The sequence below is a fragment of the Cladophialophora psammophila genome (assembly GCF_000585535.1).
Source record: "Cladophialophora psammophila CBS 110553 chromosome Unknown aczJe-supercont1.10, whole genome shotgun sequence".
NCBI lineage: Eukaryota > Fungi > Ascomycota > Eurotiomycetes > Chaetothyriales > Herpotrichiellaceae > Cladophialophora > Cladophialophora psammophila.
Window position 1 is genome coordinate 447902 of NW_006912931.1, and position 24075 is coordinate 471976.

Sequence of the window (24075 nt, forward strand, 5' to 3'; positions counted from 1 at the left end):
TATCTGACCAGATTAAAGCAGAGCAGAGGTGGTTCGATGCTAGAACCTCGTATAGTCTATCGACTGAATGCTTTCGTCCCGGACAGCGAGCCTCAGGACACAAGCTGCCGATATGAAGATACAACGAGCTGGGCAACATGGAGGCCTGAGTGGCTGCTTACAAAAGAGAGCGAGCTACTCGTCCTCGACCTCCAAAACTCAGCCAACCAGCTTCTCCCCGACCACCACAGCCTTCGACTCTACAGCCTCTTCTGAAGACGCGCGCTCACCCTCATGGATCTCTAACACCTCCGTCTCAAGCACCCGGGGATTTGGTATCACCCCCAGCTTCCTTGCCTCCTCGACTGTGAAGGTCGCAAACAGATCCTCCTCGTCGATCTCTCCCACGCCCGGGACAGGGAATAGTCGGTTCAAGATATAATGTACAACGAATGCCAATGCAAAACCCTCGATGTACGCGAGGTAGAAAATCTCCTGCGCGCCCGTGGGCACATGGATGGACGGGTTGACAGCATTGATGAATCCGGGCAGCGCAGGCGCCATGCCGATGAGCCAAGAAGCGTAGGCGCGCCAGTTAAAACCCCGGTTGTACCAGTAGATGGACGATCGGTTTGGAATGTACAGATCGGAGAGCTTGAGTTTGCGGTCACGAATGACCCAGAAATCGCACACCATCATGCCCACCATGGGACCGAGGAAGACAGAATATCCGTCCAGCACATTGATGAAAGTGTTTGCTGTGTCAGCCAATTGCCAGGGATTGATTGCGATACCGAGCACGAAGGTGATGACTGCTCCCCGGCGGATATTGATCCAACGAGGAAAGAGTGCTGCAAGGTCGAAGCCACCCGGCCACGCATTGTCGACTGTGTTGATGCTAAGCTGGGAGATGAAAAAGCCGAAGCCAGCGAAAAAGGCTCCGGCACGAGATTTGGCCGTATAGCCGTCCTCCATCCAGCGGATGGCGAGCTCTGCTGGCGACCAGAGCACTTCTCCATAGATTTTCTGCGCGGCAGAGGTCGAGAGCGTACCCATGAGGGTTACAAGCGCACCGATGATGATGGTAGAGTATATTTGGCCCGGAATTTGCGCACCCGGGGTCTTTGCGAATCGGTTGAAGTCACTTTGGTTCGTCAGTGACACCGCGATGGACCCAATGACAGTCGTGATGCCACGGATGATTGCCCAGGCTCTCTCGCTAGTCGTGGCAAGCGTGCTATTGGCTGTGAGCAAAGGCCCGCCGCCGTGGGCAGTTGACAGCGCCCAGACCGTGACTGAGAACATGGTAACGGCAGTGATGATGTTAGCATACCGGAAGAGGATTGCTGTCTTCTCGGGAGGGATCAAAAGGCAAGGGAACTGGAAGCAGAGGAAGACGACGAAGCCGACGAACTGCTGAGTTGTCATGTTCGCACTGGCGGGAAAGGTATTGGGGATATGCCTGTAGCCAGAGAAGATGCTGTAGAGCATGACGCCTACCATCTGACCACCAATCCAGGCTTGGACACCGTACCAGACCAGGCAGAGCATGATTCTTTGTGCGAGAGCAAGATATGAGCCCCGAAGTCCCCAGACAGCGCGGTTTCCAACGGAGAAGCCGACATGCCATAGAGCACCCCACCAGCCGTTCGCAATGGCTACTCCAGCAATGAGGAACTATATCAGCAAGGTCAGTCGAGAACTTCTGGCAATGGGATTGACGACGGGCAAAACTGACTTTTGCGATAATCGTCACAACCATAGCCTCCCACACACTCAACCCCAGCGAGATCAACGAGCTTGCCGTCTGCCATCCTACTGTATTCAGTTGGATGACAGCCCAGAATCCCAAAAATCCCCATACTGTCCACGTTCGCCTGTATGGTGGAAGGGGCGCAAGATCACGATTGTTCCATGCCGTGGGCCTCTTGCCGTCCAAATTCTCATCCACGGGCACCTCGAGCTTCTCGCTGAGCCGCGCGGCTCGTTGACGAAGAGAACTCATTGTTCTGGATTGATTAACCGGCTGAGGCAGAATTGATGTGTATTTGGCTCAGGGTCCCTCAGGTCGAACGGGTTGAGCTGATATCCCAAGCAAAACTGCGATCAAGGATATGTTTATCAGAGGTTGTGTCCCTCAGCATGACCGGACAGATCCTGAATCCGAGCACTCCCTGTGTCCTGGATATGTCTATCGCTGATAAGAGCCCAACAAACCACGTGGCGGAAACGACATGATACCGCTCATCTCCACGCTCCCAACGGTCACTTTCCGGCAGTTCGATAACATGTTATAATCAAGGAAAGCGTCAGAAACCAGGAGCAGAGATGATCGCTTGAAACAAGAAACGCCACAGAACCCTTACTGAAGGCCACATCAAAGATCACTCACGAGATCACGTTTTGTCTCCTTGTCAGTGCACGACAAAGCGATTTATGACAGACAAAGTCCAAAGCATAGGATTTGAGGTTGTACGACCATCAGACATCCGATATCGATCTGCCAATCATCGCTATCGACTAGATGCTGAAAGAATATATCAGCAACCATGTGGCTAAAGTTAAGCATTTAACTAGTGCAGCGGCTGATGCAGGATTGTGAGAAACGATAGCTAGAAAGGAAGGACGGAAATCACTGTCCGAATATATCAACCCATACTCGGTAAATCCATCGGACATATAACGGCACGGCAAAGCCGATAAGCAACAAGGCTGCGCGTACCTCCGTCTCTCAACTCCGATACTTACGGGCTGTTCGGCTCCTGTTTCTGGAATTGCTTGATCTCTGTTCGTACTTGATATCATCTTGGCTGGATCTCCCCTGATAGGCATTTCGATTTTCAGCAATCAGGTCATCTTTTTTCAGGCGGCAAGCTTCATCGACCAGCTATCACTATGTCCCAAGTTGCAACTCAGATTGAGGAAAACAATCCTCTCGTAATCAAGTTACAGAATGGCCAAACTCTCCATGTTGAATCCAACGAGGCCATTGATGCAAATGAGATCCCTATCATCGATGTAGCTGGAATCTACAGTGACAAGTTGGCGGACCGGCAGGATATAGCGGACAAGATTCGAGAAGCCGCTCATCGCATCGGCTTCTTCTACGTGGTCAACCATGTGAGTTTCTTTTCCTGAGAACTTGTCTATTGCTAACCATTTCTCTTTTCCGCCCAGGGCTTTGATTCCAAACTGGCGGACGGGGTGTTTGAGCAAGCTAGGCGCTTCTTTGCACTGCCGCTGGAGAAGAAGATGGAGGTTGACACGAATCTCGTGCCAAAGGAGTATGTGGGATACCATGCCCTCGCGAGTTATAACAGGAATGGAAGGAAGCATCATGGTAAGTGAATTTGCGTCTGGAGTTTAGACTTAATGGCATACTTCTCCAGGTGGCCACTGACGATGCGTTGGTGTGAACTGGTCAGACCTCAGTGAAGCTTTCAACCTAGCCTACTCCGCAGAGCAAGATCCCGAGAACCCAGAAAATGACCCGGGGACTTCAATATGGCCAAGTGATCTCCCTGGTTTCAAGGAAGCCATGTATGCTTACCATACGCCTATGCTCCAATTCGCTCGCAAGATGACCCGAATTTTTGCCCTGGCACTCCACCTCCCCGAGACATATTTCGACGAGTGGACCAAACGTCCTGAAGCTGGACTGCGCATCCTTCACTACCCCGAGCAGGACGCATCGGTGGATGACCAGAACGGCATCGGAGCCCACACAGACTTTGAGTGCTTTACGATTGTAAACCAAGACATGTCCGGAGGGCTCGAAGTGCTGGGCAAGAGCGGGCGATGGATCCGTGCCAAGCCCGTGCCAAACTCCTTTGTTGTCAATATCGCAGACTGTTTCATGAGGCAGACTAACGACTACTTTGTGTCGACAGTGCATCGAGTGATCAATAAGAGCGGTAAAGAGAGATACTCCATACCGTTCTTTTACGGATTAGACAGGAAGATGCCCATGCTGCCTATTTCCTCGTGCATATCGGACGAGAACCCGGCGAAATACCCTGTCATGACGGCCGGGGAGTATTATCTGTGGAGGGCTAAGAAAGCTAAGCAGGGCGACAAGGCTGATGAAGAATAGAGGGAAAGAGATGTATGTGCCTTTATTCAATACCTAGCAAATGAAAAGCTCATCCTCTCCAATTGTCGTTTTGGTGAAGAGTATCTGCACTCTGGTGTGCTCGCTGGGTGCTTAGGGGGACATTACTGAACTACGAAAGATGGAACAGTGATTCAAGCAAAGCCATGCAGATTCTGCACGAAAGCAGACTGACGACGGTCACAATCCTGACATTTTCAGATTGGAAGGAAAAAAAGGCCGTGTAACCACGAATCAGACCAACCCTTCCCCGAATGTAGCAGACCGTTCAGAACGCCCTTTGCCCGATCGATGAATCTATACCAGAAGGGGCAAACTTCGTTGCTTTTGGAGAATGCAAGGACTATTCACTCCAATTGCCACTCGTTTTCCTCTCCCTCTCCTCTCTCGACTTCTTCATGCTCGCACTGGGGGGGCGATGAGGGCGATGGGAGCGATGGGGGCAACGCCAGTTTCTGCTGCCCCCGTTGTAGATCCTTCTCTTCGACGATGACTTTGACCTTGATTCCCCACCCCTCTTTGCCGCCGATCCAGTGCTTGCGCTTGCCGACCTTTTCAATGACCCGCAAGGCATCCTGCATCGTGTCCTTGAGTAGGAAAGGGTCGCCGGGGATCTTGGCGACCGAGAGACAAAGTTCCACTCCGTCCTTGTTGCCGTCCTTGCCCAGCCCGGCCGCCCATCGCGCCGACATCTTCACTCGCGGGTTGGTCTCATCGATGATCCCAGCCGGATACACCCTGGCCACCACCATTGCTACTCTGCCGATGTAGCGGGCCCACCAGACCTGCTCGGGCGTGAGGAGGTGACGGAGTGATTCCTTGTAATCGGACTCGCGCGGAGGTAGCTCGCCTTCGAAACGCCCTTCGAACATGAGCGCCAGGAGAGCGCGGTCGGTGTGGGAGACCCCGTGCGCCGAGGCCAAGATGCCGGTGGAGGTGCTGTACAAGGCGGCACTCGAAGATGATTCCTTTGACAAGTCCGAGTGTTCGAAGAACACGTTCGCCAGCGAGCGGATGACCTCTGTTGAGATGGATCTTGGGAATGATCTCGGCTCGCCGCTCGTGGAAGGGGGGATGGCCGACAGAAATAGATCGCCCATGGCCAGCGCTGATGGTTTGGCGAACCGCGCAGTGGCCACTTCAAGGGGATGCTGCCTCCGGACAGGATAGGCTAACTCTTGAAACAGAACGCCTTCACGGACCCCGCCTTGACAGAATTGTGCCTCCTTGATACCGAACGGGATCGCTTCCGCCAGGACATTGACCAGGAATGCAACCGCCGGGACCTGTGCTCGTCTCCGGTCCGAGACGCGGAAGATACGATGAGCCGTGCGTGCGACTTCTTTCAACCTCTCAGTGTCTGTAAAGCTGGCGTGATCTGCCACGAAGCCGTTGATGATTGAGATGGGATAATGGTGCCCATGTACCTGGCTTTGGTAAAGAAGCAGGTAGCCCCAACCCCGGAAGCCTCCACCGCAGAGGTAGAGCTGGAACCCGCCGTAAAGTCTGGCCTCATCAATCAGCTCCTGCGGGATCTCAAGCTCGCGGTACGCGTTGAGGAAGTTCTTCTTCATCTCCGCCCTGAGCTCGGCGACGGCTTTGTCGGCCTCTTCTCTGGACTTCCCGGCCCTGGCGCTTTCCAACGCCCGCGTCAGCGCAGCAGCTCCGTATGGAAAGCTGAAAGCTCCCTTAGGACTCGTTTCCACCCGGCCCTCGCGCGAAATCATCCAGCTGATCTGGGTGCTGCCCCCGCCGAGGTCCATCACCAGGCCCTTGACGTAGGTGAAGCTGCTGGCGATGCCGAAGGCCCCAATCCTACCTTCTTCTTCTTTCGGAAGCATGTGGATGGTCAGCCCGGATGCCTCCTTGATCGCGGCGAGGAATTCCGACGAGTTCAACGCCTCGCGAGTCGCTTCTGTGGCGATGACGCGGATCTGATGCTGCGGCACACCGAGATCTTCGCACACGACCTTGAACCGCAACAGGGCGGCGATGACTGCTCGTATGACGGAATGCGGGATCGGTATCCTAACACCCTTCGAGTCGAACTGCGCTTCGTACAAGGAGATGTTGGACCTATGGAAATGGACTGTCGGCAGCGTCCGTGCTGTCGGCGGCGACAGGTCCGAGACGGAGAATCGAATTCCATTGCTAATGACCTTAGTCAACCTTGTAGCTTCGCAGGACACAAAAGAATCATTTGAGGACCATCAAACACCCCCGAACCCCAAGCCAAATAAGCCCTATGATGTTGTTGTGTGTGCGTGTGCCTTACCTTCCCATATCAACCAACGCGCGAAGATGCGGCCGCCGGTCCCCCATTGTGGCTTGCACAGTCTGTCCGTTCATTTTGCCTCTTTTGATAGTTTCTTCTCTTCCCAGCTCCGGAAAAAGATGGACCAAAAAGGGGGAAGAAAAGAGGAAGCAAAGGAAAAAGAAGACGATGAAAACAAGAGCTACTTATTCGCACTTTTATCTGTTAACCAGCCGAGTGACGACATTCTGGCATCAGTATACAGAAGTAAAAAAAGGTCCTTGCAGCTTGCTGGCCAAGGACATCGCATCGTAACTCGAAAGCTCCGTCTGCCTCCGAGCTAGCCAACACGCCTGAGCTGAACTCGACGCGAAGCAGTGGACACGCAGCGCCGACACTACCAAACTTGGGACAATCTCGAAGTTTGTTGTCAGCTGTTCCCGTTCGTGGTAGCGTGGTACGCGTCTGCAATTGGCTCAAGGTACAGGGGCGTGTGATGTTAGCTCGCGTGCGCTGCTCGAACTCTATTGCGCGTTGATCAATAGCAGCTGAAGCACATGTTGAGCTGCGAAGGGCCGTGGTTCGTATTTTGAGGGACTGGCATTGCATGCCTTGCATCCGCCGCGGGCCGAACTAATAAGGGACGCTCATCTAGCTGCTATATGAGGTTTGCTATAGGGAGGACTTGTACCTTGACCCCTCCTTCTTGTGCCTCTAGCCGAAAAGGCGGGGGTGGCTGATATAGCTACATATGAGGAGGCTGGCAAGTTAGGCCCCGTTCCCGCTCCGGTGGCACGCCGATTAGCTAATAGAGTCCTGCAATTTGCATGTGGGAATCTGAGAATTTTGCGCTAAATCCTGGGGAGTTCTTAGGGGGAGGTTGATTCGAAAAGGGGAAGAAGCTACATTTGTTGATAACCATCTCCGGCATCATCATCATCATCATCATCACATCATCATCATCACATCATCATCATCACGCAGCCTTGACCGCCTTTGGACGCTGCTGATCTAACTTGGCAGGGTCTGCATCCCAATCCCGATTGTGCTCCGTGCCCCGACTCAATTTGTACGACTCTCTGCCCTTGTACTGCGCCGTGTTCCAGTTGTGCGCCCGCTGCTTGACCCATTCATCGGCGTTCAGGAGAGTTTCTCCTGACGCCTTCTCCAGCTTGACCACGTCCTCTGCCGAGGGATACTGGAAGAGATCGCGCAACTTGACACTGGAGTTTGGGCGCGAAAAGTAGACCACACTGTGGCGCATGCACTCTCCCTGCTCCCCCGGCGGTACAACGACGCGGTGGACCGCGCTGTACAGTCGACCTCCCAGCAGCTTGATCAAGCTGTCGCCCAGGTTGATCACGGCGCACTCGGGCCGCGGCCGTACGTACTCCCAGTCTCGCTTGTTTGGAGCGAGCACCTGAAGCCCCCCCAGCTGGTTGAAGAGGACTGTGACACTGCCGAAATCGGTATGTTCACCCAGAGTGATGGTCTCGGCTGGTCTGACTGGTGGTGCGCAAGTGACACGGGCCTGGTCGACAGACGTCTTCTCAAGCTCGTGCAGAGACTCTAGAAGGCCCTCTGGCAACCCTAGCGACTTCCCCAAAGAAGTCGCGATGGTGTATATGACATTGTGACACGATTTCATGAACGTCTTGAGCTCGTCGAAGCGGTCTAGGACGACTTGGGGGTGGTGACCTGTTACCGTTTTTCGTGGCTTCCCGTCTGCCGCTGCCGGCTGCGGGATCCCCAGGACCTCGTCCTTGGAGACGTTGTAGAACTCACTGTGGTCCTTTGTGCCCTTGTCGTCGACGAACATGGCACCAGACCGCTTGTAGCCGTAGTAGTGGCCCGTGGTGCCCATGTCGTACTTGAGTTTCTCGTCCAGAGGCAGGGAGAAGACGGCGTCGGCGAGATTGAACATGAAGCGCGAGTCCACATGGTGGTTGGACAGATAGAAGAAGCCATAGTTCTGGCACGAGTGAAGCAGTATTCGGGCTTGCTCTGGATCTCCTTGGGATAGAAGATCGAAATCGACCGTGGCGATGTCAGCCACCGGCACATCGGATGGGAACGGTGGGATCTTGTTAGACATTTTGAAGACTGATAGCGTGGCTCGAGTTTGCACCGGTGTCGTCGGGATTCTGGGCCCTTAGTCGGTTCGACAGTCTCATCGTAAGAAGTCTAGGTTCTATCTGAGAAGAGATTGCGGGTGTTGACGACGTCGGTTTTATCTTACCACATAGGCATTACCGTCGCCCCAAATCACTCGGGAAATTCGTCATCGTCCCTTGAGGGCGCGGGGACAATTGTAACGCGCTCGGTCATGTTTCGGGGAACGGCTTCAAATTGGAGAACGCTTCAACAAGCGGCGATCCGGACGATCAAGAATGAGGGGTAAGAACCAACTCGTTAGATCCAGGCGCTTCCTATTGTGGAGGACGCGGAGTTGTCTATGCCTCTCCGGGTGTTGAGTCCTGTCTGATGAATTCGGTGCATCAGTCAGCCTGAAACCGCGGCGTTTTCAATAACCACATTCAACCGCATCTAGATATCACGGACCTGAGTCTGTGGCCTCGCTCGACAATTTGCAGGAAGCAGCCAAGTTTCTCTGGGGCAGCATGAAATTGGCACGTACCCCGGTTACTGAGGGAGCTTCCTATCTTCTGCCTTATCATAATCTATGATCTTCGTACGGACCCATGTATGGAATCCCACCGCAGCATTCTGACTGTTGGTCGACATTACACAAGCGCTCCACCTCGAAAGACGAGAATGTATGTTTGAATATATCGAAAAAGGTCAATTCGTTGAGCGAACAGCTTTCCCAACAAAGACGGGAGACTGTGTCATACCGTCCAGCGCTTCTCCCTAGGACTTTGCGAGCGGCATATTTTTATGTCTGTACACTTTCAACTTCGACCTGGCTATTATCCTTCTCATTGTCCTCGTGCGAAGAGTTTTGCCTCCCTTTGGTGATATCTTTTTCGCCAGTTGCCCTGGGTGAGTCCGAGAAAAGGGTGCCGATTTCCTCGAGGGACATCATTTTGGTCTGAGATGTTCGGAATGTTAGTCTCTCGCCACAAGCAGCCGGTTGAACCAAACACTGGAAAACATTACCTCTGGAAATTTCCACCAGACCACGACGATGACAGCCGAGGTAGCTCCAATGCACACCAGATAATATTTCCATCCAATACTCGCAAAGCCGGTGGGAGCACCCTGCAGCAAGGCCAATGCCGAGAGGAACAATCCAGAAATGGAGAGGGACAGTCCCTTTGCTCTCACTGGTGTCGGGAATATTTCCGAAGCATAGATGTAAGAGGTTGCATCGATGGTGCTGGCGAAGATTGCAACGTGTAAGAATAGAAAGAAGACTGCGGCACTGGCAGCACCTTGCCCGCCGTGCTCTTGGAATTGAGAAAGTGTAATGACCTCGCCGACGAGAGCCAGCACACATCCTGACATCCCAATTACTAATGACGATTAGAGAAGCCCAAAATACGGCGGTCACCAGGCTTGACGTACTCAACATTTTGACGCGGCCAACCCTGTCAACAATCAGTGCATTAAGTCCATTTCCAAAAGGAGAGACCGAAATCCAGCCAGCTTGAATGATGAGCTGCCTAACGGTGTCGAAGCCGAGATTCGCATACAGCAAAGGTCCATAGTCTAGCCTACCGTCAGCTTCACAAAGAAATAACATCTCAAGTCTATCAAAGTCGGACTCACTGTTGATAATCTGCGTTCCAGTGGCCTGGGCTCCTACCATCATGATGAAGCCGATGCCTACTCTTTTACGATATCCCGGCAGCCTGAACAAGTCCAAAGTTGATAGCCGTTCTTCCTTCTCTTGCAGAATTTGAGAGTGCAGTAGAGCAAAATCGGCGCGGATGGCGTCCTCATCGTTCAAGAAGCTGTCCGAGGTCTCAGCTCGGACCCTTTTAAACGACAAATATGCTTCGTCGAAGCGGTCGCGGTCTAGCACTATTCCAAGTCAAATCGGGAAGCTTTCCTCAAACCACGAGAGAACAATACATACGCCATCGAGGTGATTCTGGCAGGAATAAGACTCCCATGGCTAGTAGTGCGGGCCAAATCGCCTGGACTGCGAGAGGGATACGCCACTGAGCTCCGGCCGCCTGGACAAAGTAGAAGCCTACGCCGATCCAGCTTGCGGAAGTGTAACCAATGCAGATCATCACTCCATGTATTCCGACCAGCATACCACGAATTTTCGGAGGTGCGACCTCACTTTGATAGAGGGGGACAAGAGTGACGAGGGCTCCTGGTGAAGGTGAGGATCCTGACAGAAAAATCTGATGATTTCGTACTGAGAATAGTGGTACGAGTCACACTTACCGATACCAAGGCCTGTTATCAACCGGGCCACAATATACATGCCGATATGCACGCTGCCCGCCTGCAGTGCTCCTCCGATTGTGGTGACGATGCTCGCCACAAACAGCGCTTTCCGGCGACCTAGCCAGTCGGCAGACTTCATGCAGGACAACGTCCCAAAGAGGCCTCCAACCTGAAAGAGTCCATTGGTGGCTCCAATCAGATCGCTCGCGTTCGATCGTGTGTCCAGTTCAAAGTAGGATATGAAGGACGGCTGTCCGAGGGTGGTCGCGATGATGCTGGCACAGTAGCCATAGGTTACGCTGCCCAAAGCGACAAAGACCACGAACTGGGGCTTAAGTCAGTGTCGAGAGCTGGAAAGGGTCGACGGTTGCTTACCAGCAGCCGAAGCATCGAAGCAGAGAGCGCCATCTCTGCAGCAGGATCTAGAAAGATTGGTAGGCTTAACCTGACCGCAGGTATCTTGTTGCTGAGAGAGGAAGGATCAGCTTTCTATTTATTTTATACAGCTCATGATGTTCCGACGCATGTCATCGTTGCCAGCAGTCTACATCACTGAAACCCCACGACAATCTTTCGATGTGCAGCCATTTGGTGAAATCTGTATAGCTCTATCCATACGTTTGAGTCCATCCCCTGAGATTCCCATTGGTTGAGTTGACGAGAACCTCACCCCTATCCTCGCACAATACGCATAATGGTAGCTTTAATTGGCAAGTTAGTAGGAAATACTCGGACTCCACCAGACTTGCATAGCGGGTCTTCATAGCGCAGGCCGATCCTGCAAAAACGAACACCGTTCACGGCTCCACAGTCCACTTAGCATTATCTGGAGTTATGGAGGCGGAGTTCTTTTGTGGACTTTCCTCTGCTGTCCTTCACAGGACAAGCATAGCGAGTTCGAAAAAAAGGGATGTCCGCTCCTGGATCGTCTCCCCTTTGTGCAAGGCTGTGTCTCCTTACGTCCCTACAGTATCTTAGCATGGCGGGGGAATGAGTGGGGGTTTTAAACGATTCTAAACACTGTTTCCAAGTCTTTGGCATCTGCAAAGCATTTCTGCCAGCGAGATGGCACTTTTCTCTGGAGTGCATCGTATACAGAAAAGGAAAAGAAAGGAACGAAAACCCCCGCTGAAGCATTAACCATTCCACGTGTCCTTGAATTGATCCCGTTCTGCCGACAACGCAATCACGACTTGGCGCAAGACGAATGTTTCGTAGAGTTACCCTTTGTCCGGAAGTATCAACACGGATGCAAAGTAGCTATGACCTAATCCTTGCGACCAGAAATGAGCGCGGACTCTCCGTCACTCAGACATGGCCAAATTAATGTCCACAGAAGTGTGAAATGTCTTTTCGTTCTACAAACTTGCTCCGCATCTCCGTCTCGAAAGATGCATTGCATCCACAGTGTGTTGCATTGCCAATTTCAGCCTCAGGCCCGATACATGCAAGTCCGTGATAGATAAACCCGCTCGCGCTCATAGCGGCTTTAATGCATGGAGGAATTTTGGTTTCGGGGGTTGTGCAAGGGCGCCAGAATTGGCAAAATCCACAAACTCCTGTGCCGCTATGTGCTGCTCGAACGCCGCTCTCCCCGTATAGCGTTCGAAGACGTGAAAGTGGTTGGGATTTTCCTTGTCGCGGGCTATGGCGTATTCCAAAACTCCTGGCTCGGACTCCGTCAGGCGGACCAGTTTCCGGAGATACGTCTCAAGGTCATCCGCCCGTCCTTCTTTGGCGTAAAGCTGTTCCTCTTATGTTAGAGGTGGAGCTGTTTTGGCTGAGAGGATGCTATGTAGCAGACTCACATCGGCATACAGCTCGAATTGGCCTTCAGGAATGGGAGGAAACTCGATGGACGTCATGTTTGGCTCTCGGACTCGATTGCAATCCGTACTTGGTACTTCCGACTTTGTTTAATTGAGCCTGAGACGAGTTTGGAATGCACTGCGTCCTTTTATGTGCTAAGGGGCATGACTTCTACTCCACAGGAAGCGGCTGGGGGGCGATTATGGGGAAATGCGTCAACCGAGGGATTGAATCTCCACAGTTCTCTGCGGAGTTTCTCGACACGGCATACCTACAGCAACCTCCCGAGTCGGATTCACCTCGTATGCTTTGTTTTGGATCTCCATGGTCCAACAATAGATCTAGTAGGTATGGACTTTAGTAGGTGCGGTGTTCTTTTCTTTCAATATCTCTGCTTTTGAGAAAGTTCTATGCACCCTTGTACTCCTGGTTATTAAGACCACGAACGTGACCATTTCATCGTCAGTATCATGTCGACTAATGTCAGCTCGACACTCGCACAGCGGGCGAAGGCCAATTGGATAGTATCAACCGTTGCTGGACTTGGGGTCCTTATCCTGGCGCTCTTTCTAGCGAGTCCGACTATATTCCTAGACCGTTATGGTGGCCGTGTTCAAAGCAAGGATCCCAAAACTCGATATCTGAGTCATGGAGGCCTCAACAATGAGCGTTGTTGGACAGACCCTTGTGAGCATGAGTATTAGCATGAGATTGACGATATTGATTTTTGATCGTGTCTGTCGATGGTGGTGCTAACATATCCGAAGCGGGCCAAACCTGTGAAGACGTTAAAATCCATCATGAGACCGACACGGCATTCCTTGGTGAGTTGTCATCCATTGATCTGCCTATTGCTGACCTCTATCTTCCCACAGCTTGCGGAGATCCAGTAGGAAGATCTCAGTTCTATCCACCGATCAATAATCATCGGACGTCGAAACGAAAAGACTTTCGGGAGTACTTCTTGAAATATGACATCAAGGTAAGGCGGGCTCTGTGGTTACGGCCCCGTAGCATTAGCTGATTGCTCACCGCACTGTCAACCAGGGTAACAAAACCACGAGGCTAGAAGTCAAAGGTTGGGATGGGGATTTAGTCCTCCATGGCATTGATATTTGGAGGTTCAAAGATGATCCTTCTAAGGTACAAAGTATCGCGCAACCATGCAGCTGCATCTCTCACCATATCTCTCGCAGATACACTTGTTCGCTGTGAATCATGGCCGCAAAGGTGAATCGATCACGATCTTCTCACACAAACTCGGGACAAATGTTCTAGAGTTTGTCAAGGATATCAGTCACCCCAAGCTGAAAACACCGAATGCGGTGACTCCATCTGGGCCTGTGTGAGCTTCTCCATACCAGAATGTGCTCTGTGTCGCTGAGCATTTGGCATCTAGGTCCTTTTTCAGCACCAACGACCACTATTACTACAACGGCATCTTACGAACTCTTGAAGACAAATACGCGCCTTTCCGGTGGGCCTCGTGGGTAATTCATTGCGACGGGTCTGGCTCGACGACGACTTGCCGAAAAGTCTCGGACGACCTTCAATACGCCAATGGTATACTTTTGACGGAAGAGGGCAAGACTCTCCTCGTCAATGACTTGTACGAGGGTACGACGATCATTTACAGTGTTGATCCGGAGACAAAGGATCTCGTGCTGGAGAGGAAAGTTGTAGGTCACATACAAACGGTAAACAGTTGAGGCGTTCCTTGTCATTGACGTGACAAACAGAGACTCGGAGGGACACCGGATAATCTGGCTGAAATTCCCACCAACGGAGACATTGTAGTACCAGGTAAGCCATTAACTATTGACGAGCCATGAAAATTTCCCCGGCCATCTGGAATTACCGAGCTCGGGGCGCGTTGTCAAGGGATCGATGTGCAAGACGTTTTGTTGATGGTTGATCTTGTTTCAACAGTTTTTCCCAATCTGGTTACACTGTTTAAACGCGGTTTCGGACCCGGCGGCCTTGACTACGGCACTCTGTGCGAATCTGCAGTGGTGCGGCTGGACAAGTCAAAGGGTTATGCTCCAGAGTTGCTCTTCTGGGACGACGGCTCGCAGTTGAGCGTGTTGACCGGGGCTGCGGTAGACCCTTACAATAAGAGGCTCATCGCAGGAGGAATGTTTTCCAAGGCATTTCTCGTCTGTGACATCAGCAACGACAAAACAGGTGTGGTTTTTGGTTGAGTACTATATCTGCGCCCAAGCAGATGGGCTCATAGAATAGGGGATAATGGTTTCATTCGTGTTGTTCGTGGGTGGGAACTTGGAAGCGAGTAAGCCACTCAACACGCTTACGCCAATAAGGCATGATATTCCCCCACCCACATTCACCCACCGGATGAGGCCGGGGGGCCGCAGAAACGGGCACATTCAGAAAAAAAGAATAAGTGAAAATAAAAAGAACCACTTAACTGAATTCCGTAGGGTTAGAGAAAACGAAAACCGAAAAACAAAAAACAAGACTGATAATATACCGACAAAAACAATCAACAGTCAGGATTCCCAAGTGGTCACCCACCTTAGTACTAACTGACCGGCATGTGGCTTAAGTACGGCTGAGCGAACGGGAAGCCCTGTTTTCCACATCCTATGGTCGATTGCGGTGATCTTTTGGGTTTATAATACATATACCTTGCAATCGTCCCCTACGGGCTTGGAGGGCTGTGAATCTCCTGCGAGATATGGTGAATTTGCCCTCCATTTAGAGCGCTCATTTTTTTATCACCTTATTTAGGTAAAAGACTGCCTGGAAAAACCGGAATGAGCCTTTGTCCACGAATTCTGCAGATTCAGTGCTGTATTCCTACTCAATCATTCCTTTCTAAGACTTGTCCCATCATTCCCGGAAGTCAAGAATCGGTTTTCGTCTTTGATAGCCGGAGAACATCAGACGATGAGGAAGCCGCTGTTATACTCAGTATCTAGAACATCGCGTATGGATAGACAGAGATACATACCCGTCTACCGGAATATCCTGTCCCGTCACATAGCTAGCCATGGGAGAGGACAGAAAGACGATGACATCCGCGATCTGTAAAACGTCAGTTTTACATGGATTTCTTTCTGAAGTCGTGCTAAAAATAAAAAAAAAGGTCCCTATTGACGAATAACCTTTGTTTTTCTTGTTTTCGACTCACCTCTCGTGCTTCCCCTAGACGACCCATGGGACAGACCCTGAGATATTCGTCCATTCCTACCGACCGACCCGCGCCGGGCATTCGGAGCATAGGAGTATCCGTGTATCCTGGGCAGACCGCGTTGACTCGGATGCCGCTTTTCGCGTAGTTGGCGCCGTCCTGACAAAAGTTAGGTTGTCAGCGGGAAATCACCACTAGCGGAACCTTCACAATCGATCTTAAACAAGGATCGAAAAGACGGTGACCATACGCTTCTCGTCATCCCGAGCACGGCATGTTTGGCCGCGCAGTAAGAAGTTGTATTCTTCCCGCAGGTGTGGCCGTAGATTGATGAGAGATTGACAATCGAACCCTTTGCGCCCCTGTGAAGTAATCAATGTAAGTTAGTTTCAAAGCGAGACACGTCTCTTGTGTTTCATCCCTACGTTCGAGGGCATCAACGGGGATGGGGAAGAACCTTTCATCGGCCTGCTGAGACTCCATCTGCTTTAACTGCTCGCGCTGACACATCCAGACACCGAATAAATTAACGTCGATTCCAAACTTGAACTCGCTGAAGCTTGACTCTGAACTCGCCACCATATGACCTGGTGTACCCGCGTTGTTGACAGCATAATCAATACGCCCAAATCGCTCAACCGCTGCTTTGTGGGCTGATACGATGGACGACTCGTTCGTGACGTCCATCTGGATCGTTTCAATCTCGATCGCAGGGTACTTTGCTTGGATCTCCTCCTTGGTCTGCTGTAGCCCGGCTTCATTGATGTCGGTCAACACTAGGCCTTTTGCTCCATAGTGTGCAAACTGCTTCCCTGTGGCTCTGCCGATTCCTGGAGTTGAATCATTCTTCAGCCTCGAGTCTGTGATAAGATTTGGGCTCAGGAACGAGGGACGTCATCATACCAGAGCCGGCCCCCGTTATAAAAGCAATGCCGCCGTTGAGCAATGAAGCCATAGCCTTGTCGTTGAAGTGTGCCCGTTTCTATAATTCGGAGTTTGAAATAGTATTAGAGGCCTTTGCGTCCCTTCAAGCGCAGGTGGCAAACTCAGGAGACGTGAAGGGGGTTCTATATTCAAAGTTCTATTGCTTGACGTTACCCAATATCAAACACATCTCGTCCAAGCCATATGCGGGGAAAATATCTTGGTATCGGGTGGGGATTGTAGGATGTCCCTCATGTGATGGTGATGGAGAAACGGATCTTGAGTGTGTTGTATAGGGATGCCGAGGTTCTTCAGTAGCCGGCTCTGATCCTATCACGGCAGGCAGGCGGGCTGGCATATCAACAGAAAAGAAAACCTATGGAGGTAGTTGGGGTATCTGGCTGTTTACCCCAACGATACTACCAAAAAGAACAGTTTATTTTCCACTGCTTTACCTTCCTAGTGGCTCGTCATCGATATCTCGAACAGGCAATTCCTCGAGGCCGGAGACGAGGAGGCCATTTTGCATGCTCTTCATGGTTTGGAAAGAAAGCATACTGCACAATACCCCAAGCATGAGAAGTTCTGTCGTCGTGAGCAGAATGAGATGCTTCAGATTCTTCCATTCTTAGCGAGGCGATTTGGGGAGAATAGAACTAAATACAAGCTATTCATTTTAAGTTTTCAAAGTCGTTTCTCTTCCCGAACCCCTTTTCGCGCCCGACCACCACCCCTCCGCCAAAATCTATTCTAGAGTAAAACCAGAATATCGTGAATCCGCACTTTCCCAGATCCTTCTCCTATACTCGGGCAACCCAGCCATGTAATTGAGTGCCTCTTTCGGCTTCCCTGGGATGTTTCCGCCGAAGTACCAGCTGTCTGCTTCACTTAACAGGCTCTTGCCGCTAACGTCATTCACATGTTCCCGCCACTGAGTTTCCGCTTCCCTTGTCGGTTCAATGGACCTGAAATTTTCTCTGCGGAGGAATTTCAAACATTCCACTATCCAAGAGCCCTGAGTTTCAGCACAAGCAGGACCTGTTGCGAAAGCCGTTGGGGCTTGTGGACCGTAGACAAAGAAGAAATTTGGAAATCCGTGGGTGGTCATGCCGAGGTGTGTGTAGACACCATTGCCCCATTTCTCTCGAATGGTTTCCCCCTTGCCGCGAATATTTATCTTGGTCATCGATCCGGTGATTGCGTCGAACCCAGTTGCAAAAATGACAACGTCAAACTTGTGCCCCATACCATCCTTCGTTCTAATACCTTCCGGCGTAAACTCGGAGACAGGGTTTCCTGTGTTGCTCGCATCGATCAGGGTAACATTGTCGCGATTGAAACATTCAAAATATCCCTGTTCGAGACTGACACGCTTGGCCCCGAAAGGATGAGGCGGTATTTCCGGCGCCAGGATCTTAGCAGCTTCTGGGCTCCTGATTCTAGCGAGTGCCTTCTTTCTCCAGAAGCGGTAGGCTGCGGCGTTGACGTCCCGGTCTTCGAGAAGGTCCAGATAGTTTCCAAGCCAGAAGTGTAGGCCACCACGGTAAAAGAGTTGCTCCCACAGTTCGTTCCGCTGTTCCTCGTTGGCGTCTCTCCCCATTGACGGCACAAAGTCATAGAGAAACCCAGCATAAGTTGTGTTAATTTTCTGTGTAGTGTTTTGATAGTTTTCCTTCAACCGCTGGTTTTCGGCTTCGCTAATATCGTCCTGTCCCATGGGAAGAGCCATGTTTGGGGTTCTCTGGAAGACTGTTAGATGCGAGGCAACTTTGCTAATTGCCTGAACAAGTTGCACTCCGCTGGCGCCAGTTCCTATAACAGCAACCCGTTTTCCTTGGACATCAATACTACCATCCATTGGCCATCTCGCTGAATGCGTCTTGGCTCCCTGGAACTCTTCGAGGTTCTTGTAAGAGGGGACATAGGCTTTGGCAGCAAATCCCGTTCCCATGATAATATGTTGTGCATGGAATATCTCTCCGGAATCGCCAATTTCAACGAGCCACAACTTGGCAGAGGAGTCCCAGACTAGCGATGTGACCTTCGAGTTGAAAGTTACATCGCGGCCCAAATCCCAGACGCGACTGACATGGTGAAAATATTCCTGAATTTCATCCCGTCCCGGGTATCGTTGCGTCCAGTTCCAATCATCCACAGTTGTCTTTTCGGTGAACTGATAAACTGGAATTTCTGTATCCACTCGCGCCCCCGGATAGCAGTTCCAGTACCAGGTTCCGCCGTAGTCAGAGCCTTCTTCAAACAAGCGGACCGAGAATCCTGCTTTCCTCAGATGATATAGGTGCCACATTCCGCTAAAACCAGCACCCACGATGACAACGTCGTACGATTTTGCAGGGTTAATGGATCCCATTTTGGTTGCTGAGCAATAATACTAGAATTTGGAGAGGGATCTCCTAAAACATGAGACGGAAACACACGACGGACAAGAGTGTTGGGACAAATAAACTGCGTCAATATTCACGAGCAATGCTTCTTTAAACTGCGGTGAATGCAGTTTCTATCCTTACGCTCCAATCGCCCAGGTTCGTGAGATACGATTGGCTAGAATACCCCGCAATTCTCAGCAAAATAGGGGACTTCAGCCTTGCGCTAGTGGGGTTTCTCAAAATGCCACAGGGTGGGGATTTTCGGCACAGTTTGCAAAATGGAGCGGGGAAGAGAGGCGAACAAAAGCAGAAGATGGGGAATATTTGGTGGCAATGATTCTCGAGTTTAATATTCTTCAGCAATGATTTCTTGATTGGGCAGAAGCTTGCAAGTGGTACCACAACCTGCAAGGTACGCGGTATAGGCACGGTTCCCTAGTCCAAATCCAGGAGGATGGGTTGAGTTCAACAGAACACATTATGTGGGATCCTGACCTATAAACAAAACTATAGAGCTGAATGCGGATTTGTCCTCTTGATCAACCTCTCGTACCCTTGTCGCATTGCATTCGGCATGCCACTCTCAGCAGGTTTTCCTAGTTGCCCATCGATTTGCGTGACGAAGACGTGTGTCGAACCTCCCACTGCTTTGACGTCTTCATCACCTCTTCTAAAAATTCCCACTTCGTACATCACACTCGATTTGCCTAGCTTCACGATCCGCAGTCCACATCCAAGGACGTCCGGGTAGCTGACCGATCCAAAATAATCAAAATAGGTGTTGGCAATGATTGCGGCTTGCTGATGTTTATTCATCGTATATCCACATTCTTTGATCATATACTCGTTGATGATACTATCGGCCAGCACTCCGTAGTTGGGATTGTTCACATGGCCGAAAATGTCGTTGTCGTTCCTATTGTCGATGAGCTGCAGTCTTGATGGGGCAAACTTGTGGAACGACTCACCACCGCAGTCGATATTCCAGATGGTAACCATAGTCGCTACGCTTCCGCAGCCGCTTTGAGGCCAGATCTAGTTCAAGCCTTGCCATTTCTCCGACTCTGAAGTGCTAGGCAAGAGAGTTGGGCTTTTGCGCTATTTCAGAGACTGGAGCAATATAGATTTCGGGTAAAGTTCAATGGAAGTCCTGTCTTCTGGATAAGATGGTCATTGGACGGAATCTTGCATAATAGATCCGTCAGACTTGGGTGAATGTGAATTTACACGTACAAGATTGAGTTATTGACTACTGTAGCGGGGATTTATCTCTCCCGAAAGTAAGAAGGTTCAGATCGCCGGGACTATGTTTGATAGGGATATGTTATGACGGCTTCTCAAGATCGGCTGAGGCGACAATACTCCCACTCTATCCCATGTGGAACTTTCCAAGACCTGCTGAATGCCGCAGACACAAAGCTCAGTATACTGAGAGATTGCCTTGGTCATCCACAGTGGGGTTTCGACAGTGAAACTTCGGGATCGAGGGCCAACTCATCACATTGTGGTTTATGGGTATCGTACGCTGGATTTGACGTCTGGTAGGCAAACTACTAGTAAGGATCTACGACTGACCGCTGTTATTTTATGTTTTTCTTTCTTCAACTCAGGCTATTGCAACAAGATCTGAAGTTCTTATTGTCTTCCAGAGAGTCACTTTCCCTAAAGCGAAGCGATCAATCAAGTTTCCAATTGCAAACCTAATGGCGCCAGAATTGGTCTATGTTCCTCCCCCGGGCCTCGAAACCAATTTTGATATTTTTCGCAAGAGAGTAAACTCCCAGTTGGGCCTCTCTCTGCAGAACTATCATGACCTCCATGATTTCTCAATTGGAAGGCCAAATGATTTTTGGATGGCATTGTGGAGGTTCATGGAAATCAAAGCTTCAGTCCATCCCACCCGCGCCATCGATGAATCGCTCAGAATTGATCAATTTCCAGCTTTCTTCGAGAATGCGCGTCTCAATTATGCGGAAAATCTACTTGCAAGGACGGATGCAGGAGTGGCCATCAAATATCTCAGTGAGAAAAACTTGGCCTCACTTCGCGAGGTTACCTGGAATGAGCTCAATGAAAATGTTCGGATTCTATCAGATGCGATGAGAGCTTCAAACATCTCAAGAGGAGATGTTGTTTGCATTATCGGCGGCAGTTCACCTGAATCTCTCGCATTATTCTTGGCTACCGCAACTGTTGGAGCAATCGTCTCGGCATTCGCCACGGATGCCGGAGAAAGAGTGTTGCTTGATAGAATGGGTCAGGTGTGCCCCAAGATTGTGTTTGCAGAGTCATCCTACCAGTACAATGGCAAACGACACAACATTTCCGACAGAGTCACGAAAATCTTCTCGCTGATTGAGAAAGCATCAGGTGCTGAGGTCATCTGCATCTCTGGAACTGTGCCACACAGCTGGGTGCCCATAGAGGAATTTCGACAGCGGGCAACGGGGCGACCGCTTAACTTTGATCAGGTTCCTTTCAATCACCCTCTTCTTATCGCCTTCTCTTCAGGCACCACCGGCACTCCGAAAGGAATAGTCCATTCCCATGGCGGCACGGTCGTAAATGGAAAGAAAGAGAGCCTCCTCCACAAAAATTTTGGTCCAGATGACGTCCACTACCACTATGCAGGTATCGGGTGGGTGCTGTGGAATATCATGATATCGGCCATGTTCTGCGGCGCTACTGTCGTCCTCTATGATGGGTCTCCATTCTATCCCACTCCAGAGAAGCAACTGGCGGCGGTCCTGGGGGCTGGAGTGACAGCCTGGGGTGCCGGCCCTCGATATTTCTCTGAACTGCAAAAAACTGGAGTCAACCCCAAGGCGTACGTCAAAAATCTCAAATGTATCCTGTCTGCCGGGGCCATTCTCACCGAATCTCAATCAAAGTGGCTTAAGGAAGTGTTTGGGCCTGTCTGTCAAATGTCATTCTCCGGGGGTACTGAGCTTTGTGGCAATTTCCTGGCAGGCCATATCGGCATGCCGGGGTACGCAGGCGAAATGACGGTCAAAGAACTTGGCACGGATATCGATGTTTTCACACCAGACGGTCGGCCTGCTAAGCCTGGTGAGAGCGGAGAGTTAGTGTGCAAAAGGCCGTTCCCAAACATGCCAGTCAAGTTTTGGAATGACCCTGGCAAGAAGAGATATGCCGATTCATACTTTTCAACATTCCCAGGCGTCTGGAGGCATGGGGACTTCATCAAGATGAACCCACAAACCAAAGGATGGGTGATCCTCGGTCGCAGCGACGGCGTGTTGAATCCGTCAGGTGTCCGTTTCGGTAGCGGAGAGATATATTCCATCATGGAGCAGAAGTTTCACGACAAGGTGGCAGATTCAATCTGCGTGGGCCAGCAGAGAGCTTGGGACGAAAGTGAGCGTGTGTTCTTGTTCATCAAGGGAGCAAAGGGAGCGAATATTGGCTCCTTGGAAAGGGAGATTCGAGCTCAGATAGCAAGGGATCTCAGCCGCCGCCATGTGCCTCAGTTCCTGTTTTGGGTGCAGGAGATCCCTTACAATGCCAACAACAAGAAGCTCGAGATACCGTTGAAGAAGGTACTCTCTGAAGGAAGGGCAGCGATGGCGAAGCTGACTTGCCCTGCTGAAGAAAAGTCTGTGCTGATGCAATATCTGCCATTTTACGAGGTTGAGAAATTGATGGGTACGGAGACTTCTTCGCTGAGTGCGAGATTGTAAGGTGTAATAACATATTCCAAGCCGCTACGGGCTTTGGTACCTAGGTTGATAGATAGATAATAGGTCTTTGATGGTCAGGACCATGCACGGCTTACGTAATGTATTTCCCCTGCTCAATTTCCTGCCACTACTTCACATTGCAAGCATTTTTGAGGTTTGACTGTCAATATGGAAAAATAGATCCGCTATTCTTGCATGTGATTTTTTCATCTTTAGGCGGGGAATTCCTGATCCGAAGGCGGCTGCTACAGATTGATTGCGGTTGAGGTATAACCCCGCCCCGGAATGGCAAAGAAGCCCGAGAATCCGCGATTGCAATCTTTCTTCAATCTACTCCGTACTAGGACTTCAAAAGTTTATTACCCCCGACGCGAACAGACTGAGCATTTACTGGAACTTCAGTCACGACAACCACAATGGATATCTCTAGGGCATTTGAATCTCCGCCTCCACAGTGTGATGGCTGTGACACAGCATTTCCAGAACCGCATATTATGCTTGCAACAATCAACCGTCCCCGACAGCTTAATTCGATCCCGTACGCCCTCCATTGGCAGATGGACGCCTTGTTTAAGTGGTTTGACAACGAGCCCTCGCTACGTGTTGCCATTGTAACAGGCGCTGGGGACCGAGCATTTTGTGTCGGTTCGGATTTGATCGAGATGCAGCGGGTCAAAAAGTCCGGCAACGACTCATGGAAAGCTGAGCCGTACAAGTACAACCACCCAAGTTCTGGGTTTGCTGGGCTCAGCAGAAGGGAAGGGAAGAAGCCGATTGTGGCAGCAGTGAACGGTTATGCATTAGGTGGAGGGTGGGAAATTGCCTTGAACTGGTGCGTCTATCAATATCCACACAAACTATCGGCCAAAGACGACTAGGACATCCCTAACACGTGGAACAGTGATGTGGTCATTGCCACTCCAAGTGCGCAATTTGGTCTTCCTGAGGCAAAGGTCGGACTGTACGCCTATGGTGGCGGGCTTCCTCGTCTGATTCGCACCGCAGGGCTGCACGTCGCCAGCGAGATTGCCCTCAGTGGACGGTCCATCACTGCAAAGGAAGCGTTGCAGTATAATCTTATCAATCGAATTTCAAAGAAACCAGAAACGCTCATCGAAGAGGCTATCAGTATCGCACGAGAAATTGCCGCAATATCCCCAGACGCAATGATTATTACGAGGTCAGCTCTAAGAGAAGCTTGGGAGACATCCAGCGTTGAAAGAGCGTTTCAAAATACTCACGAGAGATTCTACGAGAAACTCATGGCTGGCGAAAACTCTAGCGAAGGATTAATTGCCTTCAAAGAAAAGAGGCCGCCGAGGTGGAAACCATCCAAACTATAGTCCTGTTGCATAACACACCCATGGTGCTGGAGTTTTACATTGAGCCAA

General features: G+C 50.8%; 12 protein-coding genes across 12 annotated transcripts; 4 read left to right on the top strand and 8 right to left on the bottom strand.

Annotated features, from left to right (window-relative positions):
* Positions 1–198: 198 nt before the first annotated feature.
* A1O5_06879 (uncharacterized protein) lies at positions 199–1984 on the bottom strand (the record flags this gene model as incomplete). Its single annotated transcript, XM_007747470.1, has 2 exons — positions 199–1656; positions 1718–1984. The coding sequence occupies 2 exons, from the start codon at positions 1982–1984 to the stop codon at positions 199–201; spliced, it is 1725 nt and encodes a 574-aa protein (XP_007745660.1).
* Positions 1985–2874: 890 nt separating this feature from the next.
* A1O5_06880 (uncharacterized protein) lies at positions 2875–4072 on the top strand (the record flags this gene model as incomplete). The annotated part of the gene is made up of 3 exons (XM_007747471.1): positions 2875–3099; positions 3157–3319; positions 3405–4072. 3 exons carry the CDS (start codon positions 2875–2877, stop codon positions 4070–4072), a joined length of 1056 nt encoding a protein of 351 aa, XP_007745661.1.
* Positions 4073–4437: 365 nt separating this feature from the next.
* On the bottom strand, positions 4438–6412 carry A1O5_06881 (retrograde regulation protein 2; the record flags this gene model as incomplete). The annotated part of the gene is made up of 2 exons (XM_007747472.1): positions 4438–6241; positions 6366–6412. The coding sequence occupies 2 exons, from the start codon at positions 6410–6412 to the stop codon at positions 4438–4440; spliced, it is 1851 nt and encodes a 616-aa protein (XP_007745662.1).
* A 908-nt stretch (positions 6413–7320) lies between these two features.
* Positions 7321–8439, bottom strand: A1O5_06882 (uncharacterized protein; the record flags this gene model as incomplete). The annotated part of the gene is made up of 1 exon (XM_007747473.1): positions 7321–8439. One exon carries the CDS (start codon positions 8437–8439, stop codon positions 7321–7323), a length of 1119 nt encoding a protein of 372 aa, XP_007745663.1.
* A 974-nt stretch (positions 8440–9413) lies between these two features.
* On the bottom strand, positions 9414–11117 carry A1O5_06883 (uncharacterized protein; the record flags this gene model as incomplete). Its single annotated transcript, XM_007747474.1, has 6 exons — positions 9414–9820; positions 9873–10016; positions 10077–10331; positions 10387–10632; positions 10707–11034; positions 11085–11117. The coding sequence occupies 6 exons, from the start codon at positions 11115–11117 to the stop codon at positions 9414–9416; spliced, it is 1413 nt and encodes a 470-aa protein (XP_007745664.1).
* Positions 11118–12187: 1070 nt separating this feature from the next.
* On the bottom strand, positions 12188–12574 carry A1O5_06884 (uncharacterized protein; the record flags this gene model as incomplete). Its single annotated transcript, XM_007747475.1, has 2 exons — positions 12188–12454; positions 12518–12574. The coding sequence occupies 2 exons, from the start codon at positions 12572–12574 to the stop codon at positions 12188–12190; spliced, it is 324 nt and encodes a 107-aa protein (XP_007745665.1).
* A 1107-nt stretch (positions 12575–13681) lies between these two features.
* A1O5_06885 (uncharacterized protein) lies at positions 13682–14719 on the top strand (the record flags this gene model as incomplete). Its single annotated transcript, XM_007747476.1, has 4 exons — positions 13682–13863; positions 13918–14197; positions 14258–14321; positions 14448–14719. The coding sequence occupies 4 exons, from the start codon at positions 13682–13684 to the stop codon at positions 14717–14719; spliced, it is 798 nt and encodes a 265-aa protein (XP_007745666.1).
* A 702-nt stretch (positions 14720–15421) lies between these two features.
* A1O5_06887 (uncharacterized protein) lies at positions 15422–16627 on the bottom strand (the record flags this gene model as incomplete). The annotated part of the gene is made up of 6 exons (XM_007747477.1): positions 15422–15440; positions 15493–15566; positions 15673–15831; positions 15923–16034; positions 16076–16532; positions 16576–16627. 6 exons carry the CDS (start codon positions 16625–16627, stop codon positions 15422–15424), a joined length of 873 nt encoding a protein of 290 aa, XP_007745667.1.
* Positions 16628–17341: 714 nt separating this feature from the next.
* On the bottom strand, positions 17342–18967 carry A1O5_06888 (uncharacterized protein; the record flags this gene model as incomplete). Its single annotated transcript, XM_007747478.1, has 1 exon — positions 17342–18967. The coding sequence occupies one exon, from the start codon at positions 18965–18967 to the stop codon at positions 17342–17344; it is 1626 nt and encodes a 541-aa protein (XP_007745668.1).
* A 523-nt stretch (positions 18968–19490) lies between these two features.
* Positions 19491–20037, bottom strand: A1O5_06889 (uncharacterized protein; the record flags this gene model as incomplete). Its single annotated transcript, XM_007747479.1, has 2 exons — positions 19491–19899; positions 19952–20037. 2 exons carry the CDS (start codon positions 20035–20037, stop codon positions 19491–19493), a joined length of 495 nt encoding a protein of 164 aa, XP_007745669.1.
* Positions 20038–20686: 649 nt separating this feature from the next.
* On the top strand, positions 20687–22684 carry A1O5_06890 (acetoacetate-CoA ligase; the record flags this gene model as incomplete). The annotated part of the gene is made up of 1 exon (XM_007747480.1): positions 20687–22684. One exon carries the CDS (start codon positions 20687–20689, stop codon positions 22682–22684), a length of 1998 nt encoding a protein of 665 aa, XP_007745670.1.
* Positions 22685–23100: 416 nt separating this feature from the next.
* Positions 23101–24027, top strand: A1O5_06891 (uncharacterized protein; the record flags this gene model as incomplete). Its single annotated transcript, XM_007747481.1, has 2 exons — positions 23101–23516; positions 23586–24027. The coding sequence occupies 2 exons, from the start codon at positions 23101–23103 to the stop codon at positions 24025–24027; spliced, it is 858 nt and encodes a 285-aa protein (XP_007745671.1).
* Positions 24028–24075: the final 48 nt, after the last annotated feature.